We start from the raw sequence: 15,963 nt of genomic DNA, 5'->3' as shown, positions 1-15,963 counted from the left end.
TATGAATACAGAAAAATTGTCAAACAAGCAATGAAATAAGTTTTGATCCTAAACTTATCCACATTTGCTGTTTAGTACTTCATTTTTAGATCTTCTGTATCAGATGATTGTTTCTTTTCTCAGGCATCCCTCCTGTAACTCAAAAATACTCTTGTACTTTAATAAAGTAGGAAAATAATTTGTAGACAAGTTTTGTATTAACTTCAAATAGAAGCTGTTAGTTATTTATTTTCCAAGGAAATATCAGAAGCAAGAGATTCTAATGCTCAGGGGCTCTGGCTTCTTGGAATAGCAGATTTTCATAAATAAGGGAAAGAGGGGGGGAATTAATAATTTGCAAGATTGCCTTTCCTTCCTCTGTGCCAGTTCTCTACGCCAGTTGGTTTATGAACAGTTACCCTGCATTATTTATCATAATTCCTCTTATTTAGTAAAACAACTTTGTAAGTATCAGGCCTCCCACAAAGGTTTTTATGTCCTCTATGAGGAAATTCAATTGTAGGAAGCTCACATAATGGGCTACGGCCTCACATCATTTAGGTTCTTTTATAAGACTAAGTCATTTTTTGTTTCCAAGGGAGTTTTTAGCAAAAACAAAAAACAACAAAAAAGAATAGCAAAAAGAACTGCAGAAAAGATTGAGAGTTCATATTATTGGAGAACTGTTTTGAGGAATAAAATCTCGCAGACATGGTAAAGAAGCATTTGATGGACACCAATACCATTTTCTACTCTTTGCTACTTTTTGCTATTTCTCATGTTAATTTAATGTCCTGCACAGAGAATACTCTTCCAGTAGTACTTAAATAACTCCCAAGTGTCCTGAAGAGGAGCATCCCGTTATGTTTCCTGCTGTTATGGGAAAGAAAGAGCTGACTGCCTCTGACTTTACACGGACTGGCTGTTGTTCCTGGAAGCAGTGGCCATTCTGCGTTCCTGTTACTCTCCTGAAGCAACAAGAAGAGCTGTGGGCACTGTGATCTTGCTGAGCACCGAAGCTGTTGCTCGCCCATAATTTCAGGATTTAGTCATTTTGGTTAACGGGAAAATATGAGCCTCGTTTTTCTAGAAGTTGTGAAAGTCAAAGTTAAAAAGAGTACAAGTAAAATTTGAATTTAATTTATTGATATTTAAGAAGCTTTAAAAATCAGTATCTAACTTTTTAAAATTAGTATTCTAACTTTTACCAAGACTGGATTTCTTCTGGGGTATTTTAACAAGTCAATATTTTACAAAGTCTAAGTATAAAAGGCTTCCATATACAAAAGTACAGTGGCATTTCATTGAAAAACATGGAATATTTAAGGATTTCTGTTGAATATTTTCATGCAGGAAGCATTATATTTCCTGTGAGCTTCAGTAGTGATTCTTTAAACTTTCTGTTTACTTCTATGAGACGCTTGGATGCAGTCCAGTAGAAGGCTGAATTATTTTAGTATTGTCTGCATAGCGTTCAGCTTTTATAAGCCAGGAGAGAAACTGCATTTCAAATTTGTTGTTAACAGGACAAGTGTGGAAGGCTCATGGTTTGGTTTTATGTGGAATTAATTCACAGCAGGGTAGGAGCAACGAATTTGCAGGCACATGGCAATAGCTGGAGATGTTATACTGAACTCCTTTTTTCTTATGCTTCCCTTCCTTTGCCCCCAGAGATCTCAGTCATACAGCAGATCTGGCATAAGAGTTCAGGTGAGCGCTGCTCAGTATTCTTTGGTGCAAAGTATCATGGCACAAATTAACCTGCGCTGAAAGTGGTGTTCTTTGAGTTGACAAAGGAACACTTAGATGTTCTGGAAACTCTGTTGAAGAGATTGTAACTTCCAGCTGAGGATCAGTGACAAGTAGTTTGAGGGAAACAGCATTTTAAGCTTCTCCACCTAATTACTAGGTGCAGGAGTTTACTCAGTGAATAAAGACTAAAAGGCAATTTATTTGAGGAGTGAGAGAAAGAGAAAAGCAACAAAATATTCTCTCCAATCTTATCCTGTCAAGAAAGTGTGAAACGGAAATACCAACCAGTTACCATTTCATAGTATAATTGCAGGGAAATTAATAGGAATTTTCAAATTGATTTGCAAGATTTAATGGTAGGGCTGAAATACTTCAGCTAAGTCATCTGTAAAGCAAACACTTATTTGGGGTTAGAAATACAAACTGCAGAACAATACCTGAACTTGTCTGCAGTAACTTCTCAGTATCTATTTGTGTGTTGTAACAAAGATGTCCTCTTTCTGGGACATCATCTGGTAGTCTTCTGGACTGTCCCAATTTTAAGGTTTCCCTTTTTCTTTTGACCAGCTGTTTTCAAGCTGTCAGCCATGCACGGTACTGAATTATTAACAAAATGTCTTTGAGTTTCTCATTAGTCTGCATCTGCTTCTGGATAATTAGCAAATACATGCTGTGCATTGATTGTGTAAGCTAATTGCAATGACTTATCATGCCTTTTCTCTGGAGGCCAACTGTTGCTCAGCTTTCTAAAAGCAGCAAAAGCTACCTTTTCATTGGTTCTACTTTTCAAAGACAGTTCTGGTAGACTAACGGCAACCACTGGTGTATAGTCCAGGTCTGTCAGGTGAGCAATCGGACTGCTCACACAAATAAGGTTTGGGAAGCAGACTGTCATAGTCTTAAAAGCTCCTGAAGAATACTTGTTTGTGTACACTTCACCTGTTACTTGAATCTGGAAAGCTTCTCTGTGTCAAGCTGCTGTATGCTTAGGCAGGATGGTGGCTGGGGGAGGAAAAATGTGACACAGATGAGTCTCTTGTTTGGGAGCGAGAGGAAGAAGGTTGATGACTAGGTGTTGTTTAGCTGGATGGCCGTGGAGGAAGAATGACAAAAGTAGAAGGCATCATGGCACAGCTGAAGTACTTGTCAGAACAATATGCTGCTCACACACTGTACCGCACTTTCACAAGCCTGTGTCTGAGAGCCAGGAGGTGGCAAAGAGAGGGAAGGACAGGCTGTCTGCTGCTGACAGCAGGAGGGTGGATGGGGATGATGCTATGTGCTGCCTTCCAACCTGCTATTTCAGAGCCAGAGGGTGGGAATGGATTGCACATGCAGATACCATCAAAAAAAAACAGTACTGCAAGAGCAAAGCTTTCTGCATGCTGCATTAGTTATTTTCCAGCACTGGTAAGCAAGCCATTTTAACTGTTAGAGATGGAGGATCTCACCGTCACAAGCCATGCAGTCCTAGTTGTTTGAAGGTATCCATAGAGGGAGAAGTTCCTTGCTTCTGCATTTTACAGTGCCAGCAGTTCTGGCCCATTTCACCTGGTTCCGTGACTATGCCAGGGCGGAGGGACCTGTGCCCTGGGAAAGGAGGGTAGGGAAAAGACAGGGAGATGGACCTAAAAAGAAAACAGCGGCAACGAGCTAAGGGGGAAAACTAATTTACCAAATATGATACCAGAATGTGAGATAGCACAATACAATACAATGTAATTGGAATTGAGGCTAATGATTGAGGCTACTAGGTTTTGATGGACAGTAAGTTACTGTTGTGCATCCACAGGTGAGAGCTTGGTTACACTCCTGTAATAAAATGTGTGTGCAATTGGATGGATCCCATGCAGGCCATTGACTGTCCTTTACCACTCTGTAGGGCAGCTTCAGCAATTTGTTTCGGTTATAAATCACATTGGATCATGTGTGTGCACATACTCTGTCCTCTGCATTGCTCTTCAGTTTTGCCCCATGTTGCTAATTGACATCTGCTTCTCAGAGCAAGTAAGACTCAGAGAGAAAAAAGAGTTCTGGGGCAGTTAACATTTTTAAGTAGAAGACAAGAATGTAAAACCATATTAGAAGAAGTTAGTCCAAATAAATCAGTGCTGCATGAGAACAATGATATTCAGGAACCAAAGCTTTAAGGTATTCAAGGTTGGATGAGAATGACAGCTTCCTGTGGGACCACTACAGGACTTGGGGGCACGGTAATTACTATGAAGTTCCAAAAAAAAAAATCCAAATGGTGGATGTTGAATTCTGCTAGAGGGGATGCAGGCGGTACTCAGAACTGAATGAAGTCTACATCACACTTAACCTAATTATATGGTTTAGATGAACTTAATGCACCAAGGGTTTGTGTTTTTTTTGACATCTAGAAGAGTCACGTGTGTACTTCTTATCTTATACTTACCTTATACTTCCTACTGTTATCTTCCACTCCTTCATTATGTAGCACTGGTAACACATGTTCTTGACATAGCTTAATGACTTCTAAACAAATTCTTAATCCTCTGTGCACTTAACCGATTTTGAGCTGCAAATTTTATACTAAGGAATCAAGTGAAATTTCACATATTCTCTGTGTGTTCATCCACATCGATTTTTCCCACTTTTTTGAGATCTATTTTTTTTCTCTCCTAACAGTACAGAGTAGGTTACTGTCCATAGAATTAAGAATTTTCTTGAGACAGCTGGGAGAGACAAAAGTAGAGGGAAGAGAGTAGTGGGAAGACTTGAGAACAGCAAATGGAAAACAGTTTGGATTGAAGTAAAAAACTGGAACAGAAAATAAAGTGTACTCTAAAAGATAGAACTAGATAGAGTAATATACAAGTTGTATACGTACACACTATGAGTGTCTGTGTTTAGTATAGCGTATAGGTGGTGTGTGCAGTGTGCTCTGTAGAAGTACACAGAAGCGTAGCGCAAGGTAGAAGTGAAGACTGGCCTCTGCAGAGGTTGTGGAATCCTGCGGCAGTGCCGAAAGCCCTGCTGGGCACAGTGCTGAGCTGCCGGCTCCGGCTGGCCGTGCTGGAGCACGGGCCTTGAACTAAAGGGTCTCAAGATGCCAGCTGTTCTGTGATGGGGCTCTTCTTTAGGTTTTAGTAGTCCGTGGAACATGCAGTGTGAATATTCTATTTCCTAAGAACACACAGAATGTTGTAATTAAAACATAGCTGTTTGTGTTTATTTTTGTGTGTATGTTTTCAGAAATGGCATCAATAGAAAAAGCAAATGTCTCTGTGACCCTAATAAAATTTGAATGTTATCTGTTTGGAGAGAGCAAAATGAGTAGGTGCTGATTTCCCAGTAAATCTGTCTTTGTCATTGGTAGTGCCAGTTCCCACAATCCTAACATTCCCAGGGCATCAGTCAGTGTCTACAAGGAACAATTTGCAAATGTTAAAGCATGTGAAAAGACGTACAGGCCAAAACTCAGAGCTCTCTAGGGACTGTGACCCCTCAGATGGAATATATTTTCACAGGCTACATGAAAGAATTCCAGCAGGGTCATTCCATTTGGTAAACTTCTAAACAAACGTTCTGTCATTTTAGTTTGATTTATAGATTTTCTTTTTAATTATCTGCTTATTGTGAAGAGATTAAGATGAGAGACGTGACCTTTGACGGGCTCAATTTAAGGCATCTGGTATATATGAAGAAATTCTGATACAGGGATTGGCAATTGACTGATTACAGAAGATAGGGAAAGTATGTTTATTTTTAAAGAGATCTCCTGATCAAACTGCCTGACTCTGGCATCTTTTTTCCTGGAATTCCGTGTGGATAACTACATGCATAGCTAGAAATTAATGTTAATTTTAACTTCCAGTGTGTAATTATTAAGAATTGCTAGAATTAAATCCTAGCTGCCTGTGTTATTCTTGAAATGTTAGTGTGTAGTACAGCTGCTATAAGTAGTGTTGTACAAAGAAAACTGGTGATGTACAGTAGTTACTATGTGAGCCCTTTGCAAATCACAGGTGGCATTCTCCTGGTGAATGCCTGAATATTGTCATTTAAAATGATATATTTGTGTGTGTATGTATGTATGTATATATATATGTATGTATGCAGTTGAATGCATATTTTTTGCTTATATACCTTTACATTTTTATTTCTTTAGGTATATATATGGGTAAGGTAGAATGGTAGCATGTCTTTCATTTACGCTGTGAACAGTGCCAGCGTATGTCGTCTCCTGTTTGGCATTCACTGGGAGAAGAGAAGTAGGACATGCAGACTTACAAATTTGAAATGACCTTGAAAAAGCTTGTCTTTTTTTTTATGGCAAGAGCAACTGAGGGAAGTGGTGACCCTAATTTGGATTTTGGTTTTTGTTACCACAGTAGGGTAAGATATTAGCAGTATTACAAAAATTCTCAAATTTTTCATTTGACTTTTTGGAGAAAATAGAAGGAAACATTTGATGTTTTATGACCAAAAGAATGTGAAGACAAAAAGCTCAGTTAGAATCTTAAGGCTGTATTTAAGATGAGCCTAAATTCACCTCTGATGAACGTCGTATGTATGCAAAGCAAAGAACTTACGCACTGGTATTAAAAAAAAAGTCTTGCTTTGTTTCTACCTAACAAAGCAGGATAAAAATCTGTTCTAAGTTGGAATTTTGTAAAAACAAACTGAGAAACCCTCAGTTACAGCTCAAGTTAACACATTTTTTCAGAGAAGTATAACAGGTATTGTTCACATGAATATTTTAGTCTGTGAACTCAGAGCACCATTTTACTGTTTGGAGAAGTCACTGCACAGATGAAGAACTGAGTTATCCTAAGACAGTGTGAAGAACCCAGAAATTTAGAAGTGTCCATAAATGCAGGTTGTGTCTTCCTGCGCCCGGCGGAGGTGAGGCTGCCAGGTGGGGCCACGGGATGGCGGGTTGAGGCGATGAGCCGCGGAGTGGCACGGAGTGATGGCAGCGTGCAGGGAGATCCTAAGGGGCAAAGCCATGTTTCCCTCTTGCATAGTTCTAAAATTCTACAGCAGGCGTCTGTTGTTGCATGTAGACTTGTTCCTACCCGATGCCGTGAGAACAAAACAGTTTTTCTGAGGGGAGATGTCCTTTATAATTTCAGGGTGAAGGATTTAAAATACCAGAGAGGGATGTGGAAAGTTTCTAGAACGACAGGGGATTTAGGCCAAAGGGAAGGGAATGTGCACCTTCTGGAGTTAACTTCGATGTGCAGCAGCTACTTAAAATTGCATATAGCTTATTTCTTCGAAGTACAAAATATATGCAGTAATCTTCTTTTGCCTTATGGCGTGTGGCAGATCATTTGAGGGGGATCCCTTTCCCCAAAACCTTCCTGATTGACACTGAAGCTGATGACTCACCTAAGATGAATGTAAAGTGCTGGAGAGAATGGCAGATCAGGAGCCGTGGGAGGAAACGCTTCTGAAACTGCTGGGGATAACAAGAATTGTAATTAATGCAAAAAGTAAAATAATGGAACGCTCATTTCTCAGATAATGACAACAAGGAGTAGAAGCTCTCCTGTACAGCAAGGAAACGCGTGGAAGCCATGAAATGCTCTTCTCACTTATTTCTGCTAGTTAAAGCCTCTGGAACAGGGCTGGGGCTGGGAATGTTCCTCGACATTTTTTTCAATTGCCAACAGGCAGCTCTGTTGCCTGATGAAAATTAGTAAGTAATGAATGTGCCAGTTGGGCAAAGACAAAGTATCGCTGCTGCCTGCAGCAGTGTGAGGAGCTGTGGGGGAAAGGGGTGGAAAGGGGAGAGTCCTCAGCGGTAGTTTGTCTTAGGTATCAGCAAATGCTGCTCCTTCAGCAACTGCTGGATTTATTTTTAACTGCTTGACTCATTCTTTGTCAGATGATTGACCGTCAAGCTGCATGCTGAAACGCGACTGTGCAGAAGAAGCAAGCAGAGCTAAAGGAGAAGGGGGAGGAGTGGTTTTCTGGGAAAAGAGGCGGGATTTGAGAGTTCGGCTTCACGGGCTCTGTGCTGTCATTTGAGTGAGTTACAGGCTCCAAAGCAGACTGAGCGTCTCACAGGTCAACACAGACAGTGAAGGATGATGGCTGCTTTTGGCTGCAAAGAGATGTGACTGCTCATTTCTTAGGAGAAAGAAACTGAAGCAGTGTTCGGGACAGCAGTGCACTGCTTGGTGACAAATCAATATTTTTTTCCTGTGCTGGATGTTGCCAGTCTAAAGGATTCTCACCATGATCGATAGCTGCAAGAAGCAGCAACAGGGCTTTTCTGAGATTTTACCTGCTGGAGATGTTAAGCCACTGAAGGAGAAGGAATGCCTTGAGGTGAACAGCCAGAGAAGTCTCAAGGAAGGTCAGTCTCTTACTGATTGGGGGACAGAAAATTCAGAAGAACCATGCATTCTAATTTCACAAGTATTTCTGGGGTCATACTGTATGTCAAGGAGTGTCTTTGCACAACAAATTAGGTATTGTTTTCCCTCTAAAAGCTGAATTCAGAATTTAGTTGTTAAATAATGATCATCATAGCTTGACAGAAATTGTACCGTGAAGAAAAATGAGCGATCGCTCTCTTCAGAGTAATATGTAGTTCTGAATTCATGAAGAACTCTGAGATTTTCTGTAAATGTTGCACAAAACCCTCCAAAATGTCACTGAAATGAATATAATGAAATGAATATCATGAAATTTGACACTACTGATAACAAAAACCCACAGACTGTTAGTTCGGTATGTGCATTGCCACTGGTATTGCCAACACTGGTTTCCTCAGCTACTGTCTTTTTCTAAATAGCCTTCTTTTCCCCATTCTTGAATTGGATTACAGCCTGCTTTCCAGATGTCTGCTTTTGAAATTAATTCATATCTCCTTAAACGATTGTTATTACACTGTACATTAAATTAACACAACCCATAAGCATCGGTCTGTAAAATACAAATAGCTTGAGGATATTTGCAGCTTTATTTAAAGCTAACAAATGCTGCTATACAGAATTAATCTCAAGTAGTATTTGCTGGGCTGTGGCTATAGCACTGCTGAGGCATGGAAGCTGTCTCATTCCTTCTAGCAGGAGATATTCTTGTAGCTGGCCTGCATTAAGGGGGACTGGGAAGAGACCGCCTGAGGTCAGCTGGCAGCCCTGCACGCGCACTGAGCTGGTGCATGATAACTTTCCAGGCGCTTTGCAGTTCAAGACTCAGACTCAAACTTCATAATCCATCAGAAACGAGTTCTATTTTGTAGCAGACAGAGCTCCTTCCTCCCTTTTAGAGCACTCAGCCGTGGCTTTTGCTCCATGTATCATTGGGTTCTCTGGTGATACAGAGATTTCTTCTTAGTTCATATGACATGATTTATTTCTTCCTTTCCCCTTCCCATATGAGAAGCCTTTCTCAGAATTTAAATGCTGGCTTTGCTTTTGTGTTTAATTTGGATCTTAATAACATTTGAAATAGCAAAAAGATATAAAGTTTCTTACAGAATTCAGTAACTGGCACTTTTTTTAAACAAGGGAGAAAAGCCACCGTGTTACTTAGAAATAAGTTTGGGCTACAAAAAAATACTGATTTTTATATACCAAAGAGCTTATGGTTTGTTGTGTTTTTTTGTAATACTGCTTCCTTTCCTCCTGATGGAAAGACAGTGCTTGAAGAGAGAAGGCAAACAGTGGCTTCCTTCTCATAGTGTTTGCCTTGAGAACTCAAACAGTCCCACTCGAACCTGAGGGAATACAGGATTCCTTCTTCCAGCATTTCTTCTTTCTAAAGCTTAGCAAAACAAGCCATTTCTTTGTTATGTGTGTAGAACAAATTACTGAAAACATAGTAAATCTGTTATGTAGTGAAGACCTGCTATCTTCACCTTTTCAGTTTATAATATAAATATGTAGTTTAGGTATTTTTCAGATTTTCCCTTTCGTATTCAGATACTTTTCAACACCATGTGTGAACGGTTAAAACCAAAAAAAATTAAAATTTGTTTAGCAATCCACAATGAAGAATGTAGAAATCTGTGTAATTCAGAAGGTGACGTAGCCTTTGCTTCCTAATCTGTTCTGTGTAAGTTTGATAAATCTAAAAATGATAGTTTGCTTATTTCAGGAATAAATTCTATTGGGTGCAGCCTTTTTTTAACTTGCTTCTTTACAGGGAAGAAGAGCTTGGTGGAAACACAAATCCTAATGCTGACTTTAACAGATGAATATTAAAGGCACAGGAAGGTTAGGTTACAGGGATTTTATTTTCTTCGCATAGGCTAATGAGTATTCAATAAAATATAGATTGTGGTATCCTATAGTTACTTATTATCAGTTCTGTGAAAATATTTCTTAGTTTTACACATTTTATCAAAATTGCCTTTGTATGAGCAAAGAACAAAAACTGTTTGTCCCTGGGGCTCACTGTGCAAAGGTAGCTAAGCAGCTTCTTCAGAAATTCCCGAAGCACTGCCATCTCATAGCAAGCGAACAGACAACACATCTAGAAAATTAAGTGAAAAGCCTTGGATGAAATAAGGGCATCTTGTGCATACAGTTAGTAAGAAAGAGTCCACATCAACAGTGCGTATTTTAGGAATATGTTTTGGCCACGTTTGTAAACGAGCAGTGAATTTGGGCAGTTTTGCTTTGTACTCCGGGTTGTTCCAGTACAGAAATTACTGAGCTTGTTCAAGAATGTACAGCTGTGCAGGGAAGTTCTTGAAGGGATTATGAAATTGGTGGAAGAAATGAGGATGGTGCTATCTTTCATGTATTAATCCGAGCTTCAGAGTTACCAGTTGCCTGCCAGTTACCGTAAGGAAACAAAGCTGACCAGGAAAAAATGTTTTTCCTCCCTCTCTCCCCTTAAAGCATAATTAATTTCCTGGGTTCATTGTGCTTTTTTATTTTATTGACTTGTGAGGAACTGCAAACTGGCAAGTCCTAGAAACAGCATACAGGGCAGAACGAGAGAAGCACAGGCACTGCTCAGGTGCTTGCTGGAAATATCTGCATGCTGTCTGGTTAATGAGTTACCAGATTTAGGCAGGAGTGGTTACTTCCCTTCGTCCATGCAGTTAAATCGATACTGCACGAGAGCTGTTTATTTAGCACATTTCCTGCATGTTGAGTACTGGTCAAACTCTGGACTTTTACTGCTCTCCTGCCGTGGCATAAATTCCTGAGGATTCTGCTGGCGTTTATTTAAAAAAATAGTTTTTCTAGATAGTGTATATTTATGTAAGTATATTTTAAGTATTTATATATAGTGCCCCTCATCAGTGGCAGCTTATCGGTATGTTTCTTAAAACACTGATAAGGAAATGCTGAAAAATAGTATACTGTTTGTTATAGTTAATCAAAGGAAGCACTTCAAATGCAGTACACTGATCCTGTGAGGTTATATTACTGTCCTTAACTTTGCCTACCATAAATGCTCTCTGTAATGACAGTGGGATAATTGCATGTCTTACAATTAAACCAACACACTACAGATTTTTCTGGTTCAGTATAGCACTTAAACAGAGAATAAGTGCATGGTAGTGCTATTGTAATATTGTAATAGCACATGCTTGAATACCTTGATAAACCAAGGTCACAGTGTAGTAATTATATGTTATATATTATCTATATGCAATTAGGTGATACATTGGCTATCCAGGAGCTGTAAGAAAACTTGCTATGCAACTCCAGTCACGCCAAAGATTTTCCAAAGCTTTCAAAGAAAGTAAGGCCTAAGGCCACTGCTGCCAAAAAATAGGTGTCATCTCGTTCAGCCTTGTGCTGTTTGCTGCCATCTTCCTTCTCATGCTGGCATTAGTGATTATGCTGTTCTGGATTGAGCTGGATCAGTGAGTTTGTGTCACTGAAGGCTATTTCAGTAATCTTGGATTTCCCAGGTCAGAGTACTGACCTGGAAGGCTACATCTTTGCTGGTGCTGCTGCAAGTGGAGCAGCTGTGGTTGGAGAGAGGAAGAGACCATTACCTCTTCATTGGCATTCTGCAGTCTAAGATCAGATTAAGTTACGAAACCACACTGAAGCCGCTGTCTGTTCTGTTGCAGTGCTGGAGGTTTCTTTTCCTTTAACAAAGCATCCAGCAGTGCATGTATGCACTTCCAGTCTTTCTAAGGCAGTGACTTTGTTGTTGTCCACTGAGCAAGCCCCTACAGTTATGTTATTGTCTACATAGCAAATTGACAGAATGCCATTGCTTCCACCCCAGGTTGCACCAGCCATCTTAAATATACATCCACCTTCCTCATTTTAGGTTAATGTGTAATCTTGTGACCCGGATGATTGGCCTGGGTACACATTTTGTTTGCTGCCTCTGCTGTGCATAGGAAGACTGTGTAGAATGGAGATATTAACTTCCCAAGGGGGCTTGGCTGGAAATTGTCTGTCATCAGTCAATGTATTACGCTCCAGACTTATCACAAAGCAAGTCTGTGGCTGATGGAGAGTTTGAACCCATTAGCCTCTTGACAGTGTGTTTCTGAGCTGATAGTAATAATGGAGGAAATACAAATCTGTTTAAACAAACATTAATAGACAGTATTAAGGAGAGGGCTGTTGCAGATTTAGAATATGTAATTACAGTTCAGATACTTACCGTGTGCAATTTTACAAAATGCTTTTGTTTTTTCAGATTTCATACCCAAGATGGGAGTCTGTGTTGGTGGTTTGTGTTTTTTTTAATTCGAAAGATTTTGAAGGAATCGTAAAAATACAGGTTTTGCTTTTAACGTATACATATATATTCATCCCAGCAGACCTTCCAGTAATTTTAGAGCCTCTGCATGTTCTGACTTGTTTCTAAGCAACGTGTTCCATAGCAATAGGAAAAGATACAGACTGTTCTGTTTCCTACTCGTTTAAGCTTCTCAACTGACACTGTTGTGCTTCATTTTCTTTGTTTTTAATGATCACACTTCACTATCCTTCTGATCCGGCTTTTCTTTTCCTACTTCCAGTATGATAATGTTGCTTCTAGAAACAACTATGTGTACAATATTGCTGCTTAAATCACAGTGCTGTAGGATTTCCCTCCAGAATTTGGAAAAGATGGTTTGAAACAGCCCTCAGTACTCTCTGCTGCCACCATTTATAAGACAGAATGATGGTACACCTGAGTATCTGCTAAAATGAGTATGCATAAGAGACAGTTTTACTTTTCCTGCATTGTGTTGGATATATTCTTAGCAGAAAATTCACATACAAAATAATAGAAAAAAATACATAAAAATCTGCAAGAAAAGGCAAGGGATTTTTTTGTAAAAATAGGTTTTTGTTTTTTAAATGACACTTTGGCCTAGGTGGTGTCAGATTTCTTTAATGATTGATTAATTATTTCTATTTGAAAATTAAACTTATTCAACAGGTCGCATCATCTTCAGGCTGGGGGTCAGGACGACTGTTGATGCATTTTATCTTTAGCCTGCTGAACAAGTTAGAATTAGAATCACTTCCAACAAACCACAGACAGCTAATATTCTCACAGCTTTTTCCTCACCATCCTTCTTTCTTAGGCATGCCATGTAAATGAAAAGAGCACTGCGTCATCCCATTCCTGAGTTTGGACACACAGAAATGAGTAAAGCTAGTTACTGTATTTGCTAACAAACTAGTTACTGTATTTGCTATCGCCATAGATTGTTTGTGAAGGCCACCTGCCATCGGCTAAAACACTCTCCTACTTTACTGCCACCCTGCTGTTCACACACCTGCATTAATCCTGGTGCTGTAATGAGTCATAAATCACTTCTGATGGAGGACTGTATTTTGCAGTGCAGCAGACAGAACTGTCTTCTGCAGCAGTGCCTTCCTGCAACTGGAACGTGCTGTTAACATCTACTGCTCTGTGCATCAGGCCCAGTATGTCAGAGACTGCCTGTGTAAAGCCTGTTTCAAGGGAGGCTGTTTTCAATAGAGGCTTTCTGTGTAATAGATTTTAATTTAAAGGAAACAACCGTGTTTCCAGCACTGTCTGTTTCCATGGCAGCCAACCTAGCAGCCCGCACCGGAGTTCCTACCGCTCTTGGAAATTTCCAAGGCAGAATGCTGGAATGTTGGAGATGGCATTATCCCATTTTTTCTTGCAGTTTTAACACAAGTAGCTCATTTCCACTGGAGGAAGTAGTGGGTTGATTACATAAAGAACTTTTTTTTTTTTTAAATCAGTACATTATTCTTCTTGCTGTCAGCTGAAATAACTGTATGCTGATTAATGAACACCTCAGTGATTCAGTCTGTTGCATTTCTATCCTTGTTAAATGTCAACTATTTGAATACTTTCATAGCACCTTCTCTAAAAAGACAGCACTTCAACTTGAATTGAAAATAACAGGATATAAAATGGTATTAGATGAGGAACCAGTGCTAGAATTACTGCACACAGAACGTGTTCTGGTTTTTTTTCTAGACAAGGAGCAGTGGTGAAAGCTTGCCAGTCATGCAGATAGCATTGTTCCTGCCAGGCAACTATTTATTTTTGGCCTCCTTGCATTCCAGTTCTTGGGATTATAGAGTATTACTTTGAGACACCTTTTCCATAGGATACAAATTACACATTTGTAACAAAGCGAACACAGGATACAAATTACACATTTGTAACAAAGCCAAGGCTAAAAATCACGTGCTCAACTTTGCTAGTAACTGTACTCTAAGTCATTTAATAGCACACTTTATTTTTACTTATTCAGAAAGTAATTGGGGAAAACATGGAAATCGTGGAATCTCTTAGCCTGGTGCTGAAGTGTTAAACTTAATATCATGCACTGACTTGAAAATAAAAAAGAATACAGGCTCCACCAGGTCAGAACAGGAGTCTGACTGGCCTCTGCATGGTTTTTATTCAGAAGCAGTTGGAAGACAGTTCTTTGGAGTGGCAGCGGTGTGAAGGGGACATTCCTGGCAGATAATTTGAAGTGCAAAATGCTTGTGTTTTAGCAACTGCATTTGCTCAGTGGTGTTAACAAAGCCCTTCTTTTGTACATAGATCTTTAAATATAAGAAATAACACTAGTAAAGTTTGCAGTGTATCAACATATTTAAATCTTTGTTAGTTCTGGGCCTTAAATTTGGAGATCCACCTTCTATGATTGTGGATGTTATGTATGTTAACTACCTGATTTTAAAAGCATAAGAGTGAGAAGCAATCAGGCAACAAGCTGCACAGATTCGCCCAGAAAAGAGCAGTCTGTTCAGCACCACGGTGAGTGAGGTGCACCCGGAGGAACTTCGCTTCGAAGCACCTCATTTCTCTTGAATTCTCCCTTCCCTGGATTTCATCATTTTGTCTGGAGATGGTTATTAAAAAAAAAAGAACAAAAAAAAAAAAAGAAAAGAAAAAAAGAGAGATATATAGATAGAGAACAAATAATACAGTGTAATCAATTAGTATAATGCCTCGATAGATTTCAGATTATTTATAATATCTGTCTTCTGGTTTTATCCATCTTCCTGTCTTATTAGATTTACTTTATATGTTACTGACTGCTGCAGAAATCTTTTCCTGAGTGGATTTCTGCTTCTATATATAATCAGTAAAGTCAGTTTTAGATTTATTTAAATTAGATTTAAATTAACCTAAAAACTACTGTATAGTTTCTCCCTGAAATAAATTTGCAATTCTTTGCTAAAATTGCAACTTGAGTTCCATTCTCATATATTTCATTCTTGTCTTTGAATATGATTTCATCACATCTCCCTTATTAAAACCTTTTAATTTAGTTTCCATGAAACCCCATCTTCAATATCTTTCCGATTGATGCAGCTTTCTGTGAGTCCCCATTTCCTTTCCAGCTTTTTGTAAAATAAATTCTTAGTTCCCTTCCTTCATACCCACTACAGGTGCACCTTCAATGTAATGATACAATTCTGTATATCATGTATATCTGCTGAGTTGTAGGGCCAAGTCTCTGTGACTGCAGTGACATAATAAAGGTCCTTCCTGCCGGTATCGTGACACGCAGGCTCTGCACGCTGACTTTTGTCCAGATGGACCTATCCAACTCATGTACCACAGGTTGCCATCTCCTCCTTAGAAACATCTCGGCTTCTTTATTTCCGTCTCCATGTGACTAAAGGCATCTTAAACCCTTCTGTCTTTCCGTGATGTATAAATACTACATTTTTTCCTGGTTTGTTTGCTTTGCAAAAGCAAAAACAATTTCAGCTTTTCATCTCTTAGAACTAGCATACTACTTTTCAATTTGCAGCATCTTCTGTTAGACACTCTATTTTCTTTAGTCACGCAATTTGGAATTAATTT

The 15,963-nt window shown here is 39.2% G+C and overlaps 1 protein-coding gene and 1 long non-coding RNA gene across 11 annotated transcripts in view; one reads left to right on the top strand and one right to left on the bottom strand.

The window, feature by feature from the left end:
- Positions 1-15,963, top strand: part of MRTFB (myocardin related transcription factor B) — a 309,172-nt gene that overhangs the window by 254,921 nt on the left and 38,288 nt on the right. Inside the window, exon 1 of one of the 10 annotated variants that reach the window (XM_052679450.1) lies at positions 7,688-8,065. The exons of the other annotated variants lie outside the window; for them this stretch is intronic. Within the exon in view, the coding sequence (XP_052535410.1) occupies positions 7,945-8,065 (121 nt within the window). The 5' untranslated portion in view covers positions 7,688-7,944. Of the gene's footprint in view, positions 1-7,687; positions 8,066-15,963 lie in introns of those variants that run through there. 10 annotated transcript variants of the gene reach the window in all.
- The window catches only part of LOC128078861 (uncharacterized), a 45,177-nt gene continuing 37,272 nt past the window's right edge, over positions 8,059-15,963 (bottom strand). The window contains exon 3 of the long non-coding RNA XR_008205881.1: positions 8,059-14,989. This is a non-coding gene — a long non-coding RNA (uncharacterized LOC128078861). The remainder of the gene's footprint in view (positions 14,990-15,963) is intronic.

Source organism: Tympanuchus pallidicinctus, unplaced genomic scaffold, assembly GCF_026119805.1.
Source record: "Tympanuchus pallidicinctus isolate F22 unplaced genomic scaffold, pur_lepc_1.0 scaffold18, whole genome shotgun sequence".
Taxonomy (NCBI): domain Eukaryota; kingdom Metazoa; phylum Chordata; class Aves; order Galliformes; family Phasianidae; genus Tympanuchus; species Tympanuchus pallidicinctus.
This window is presented reverse-complemented; position numbering and strand designations above follow the sequence as displayed.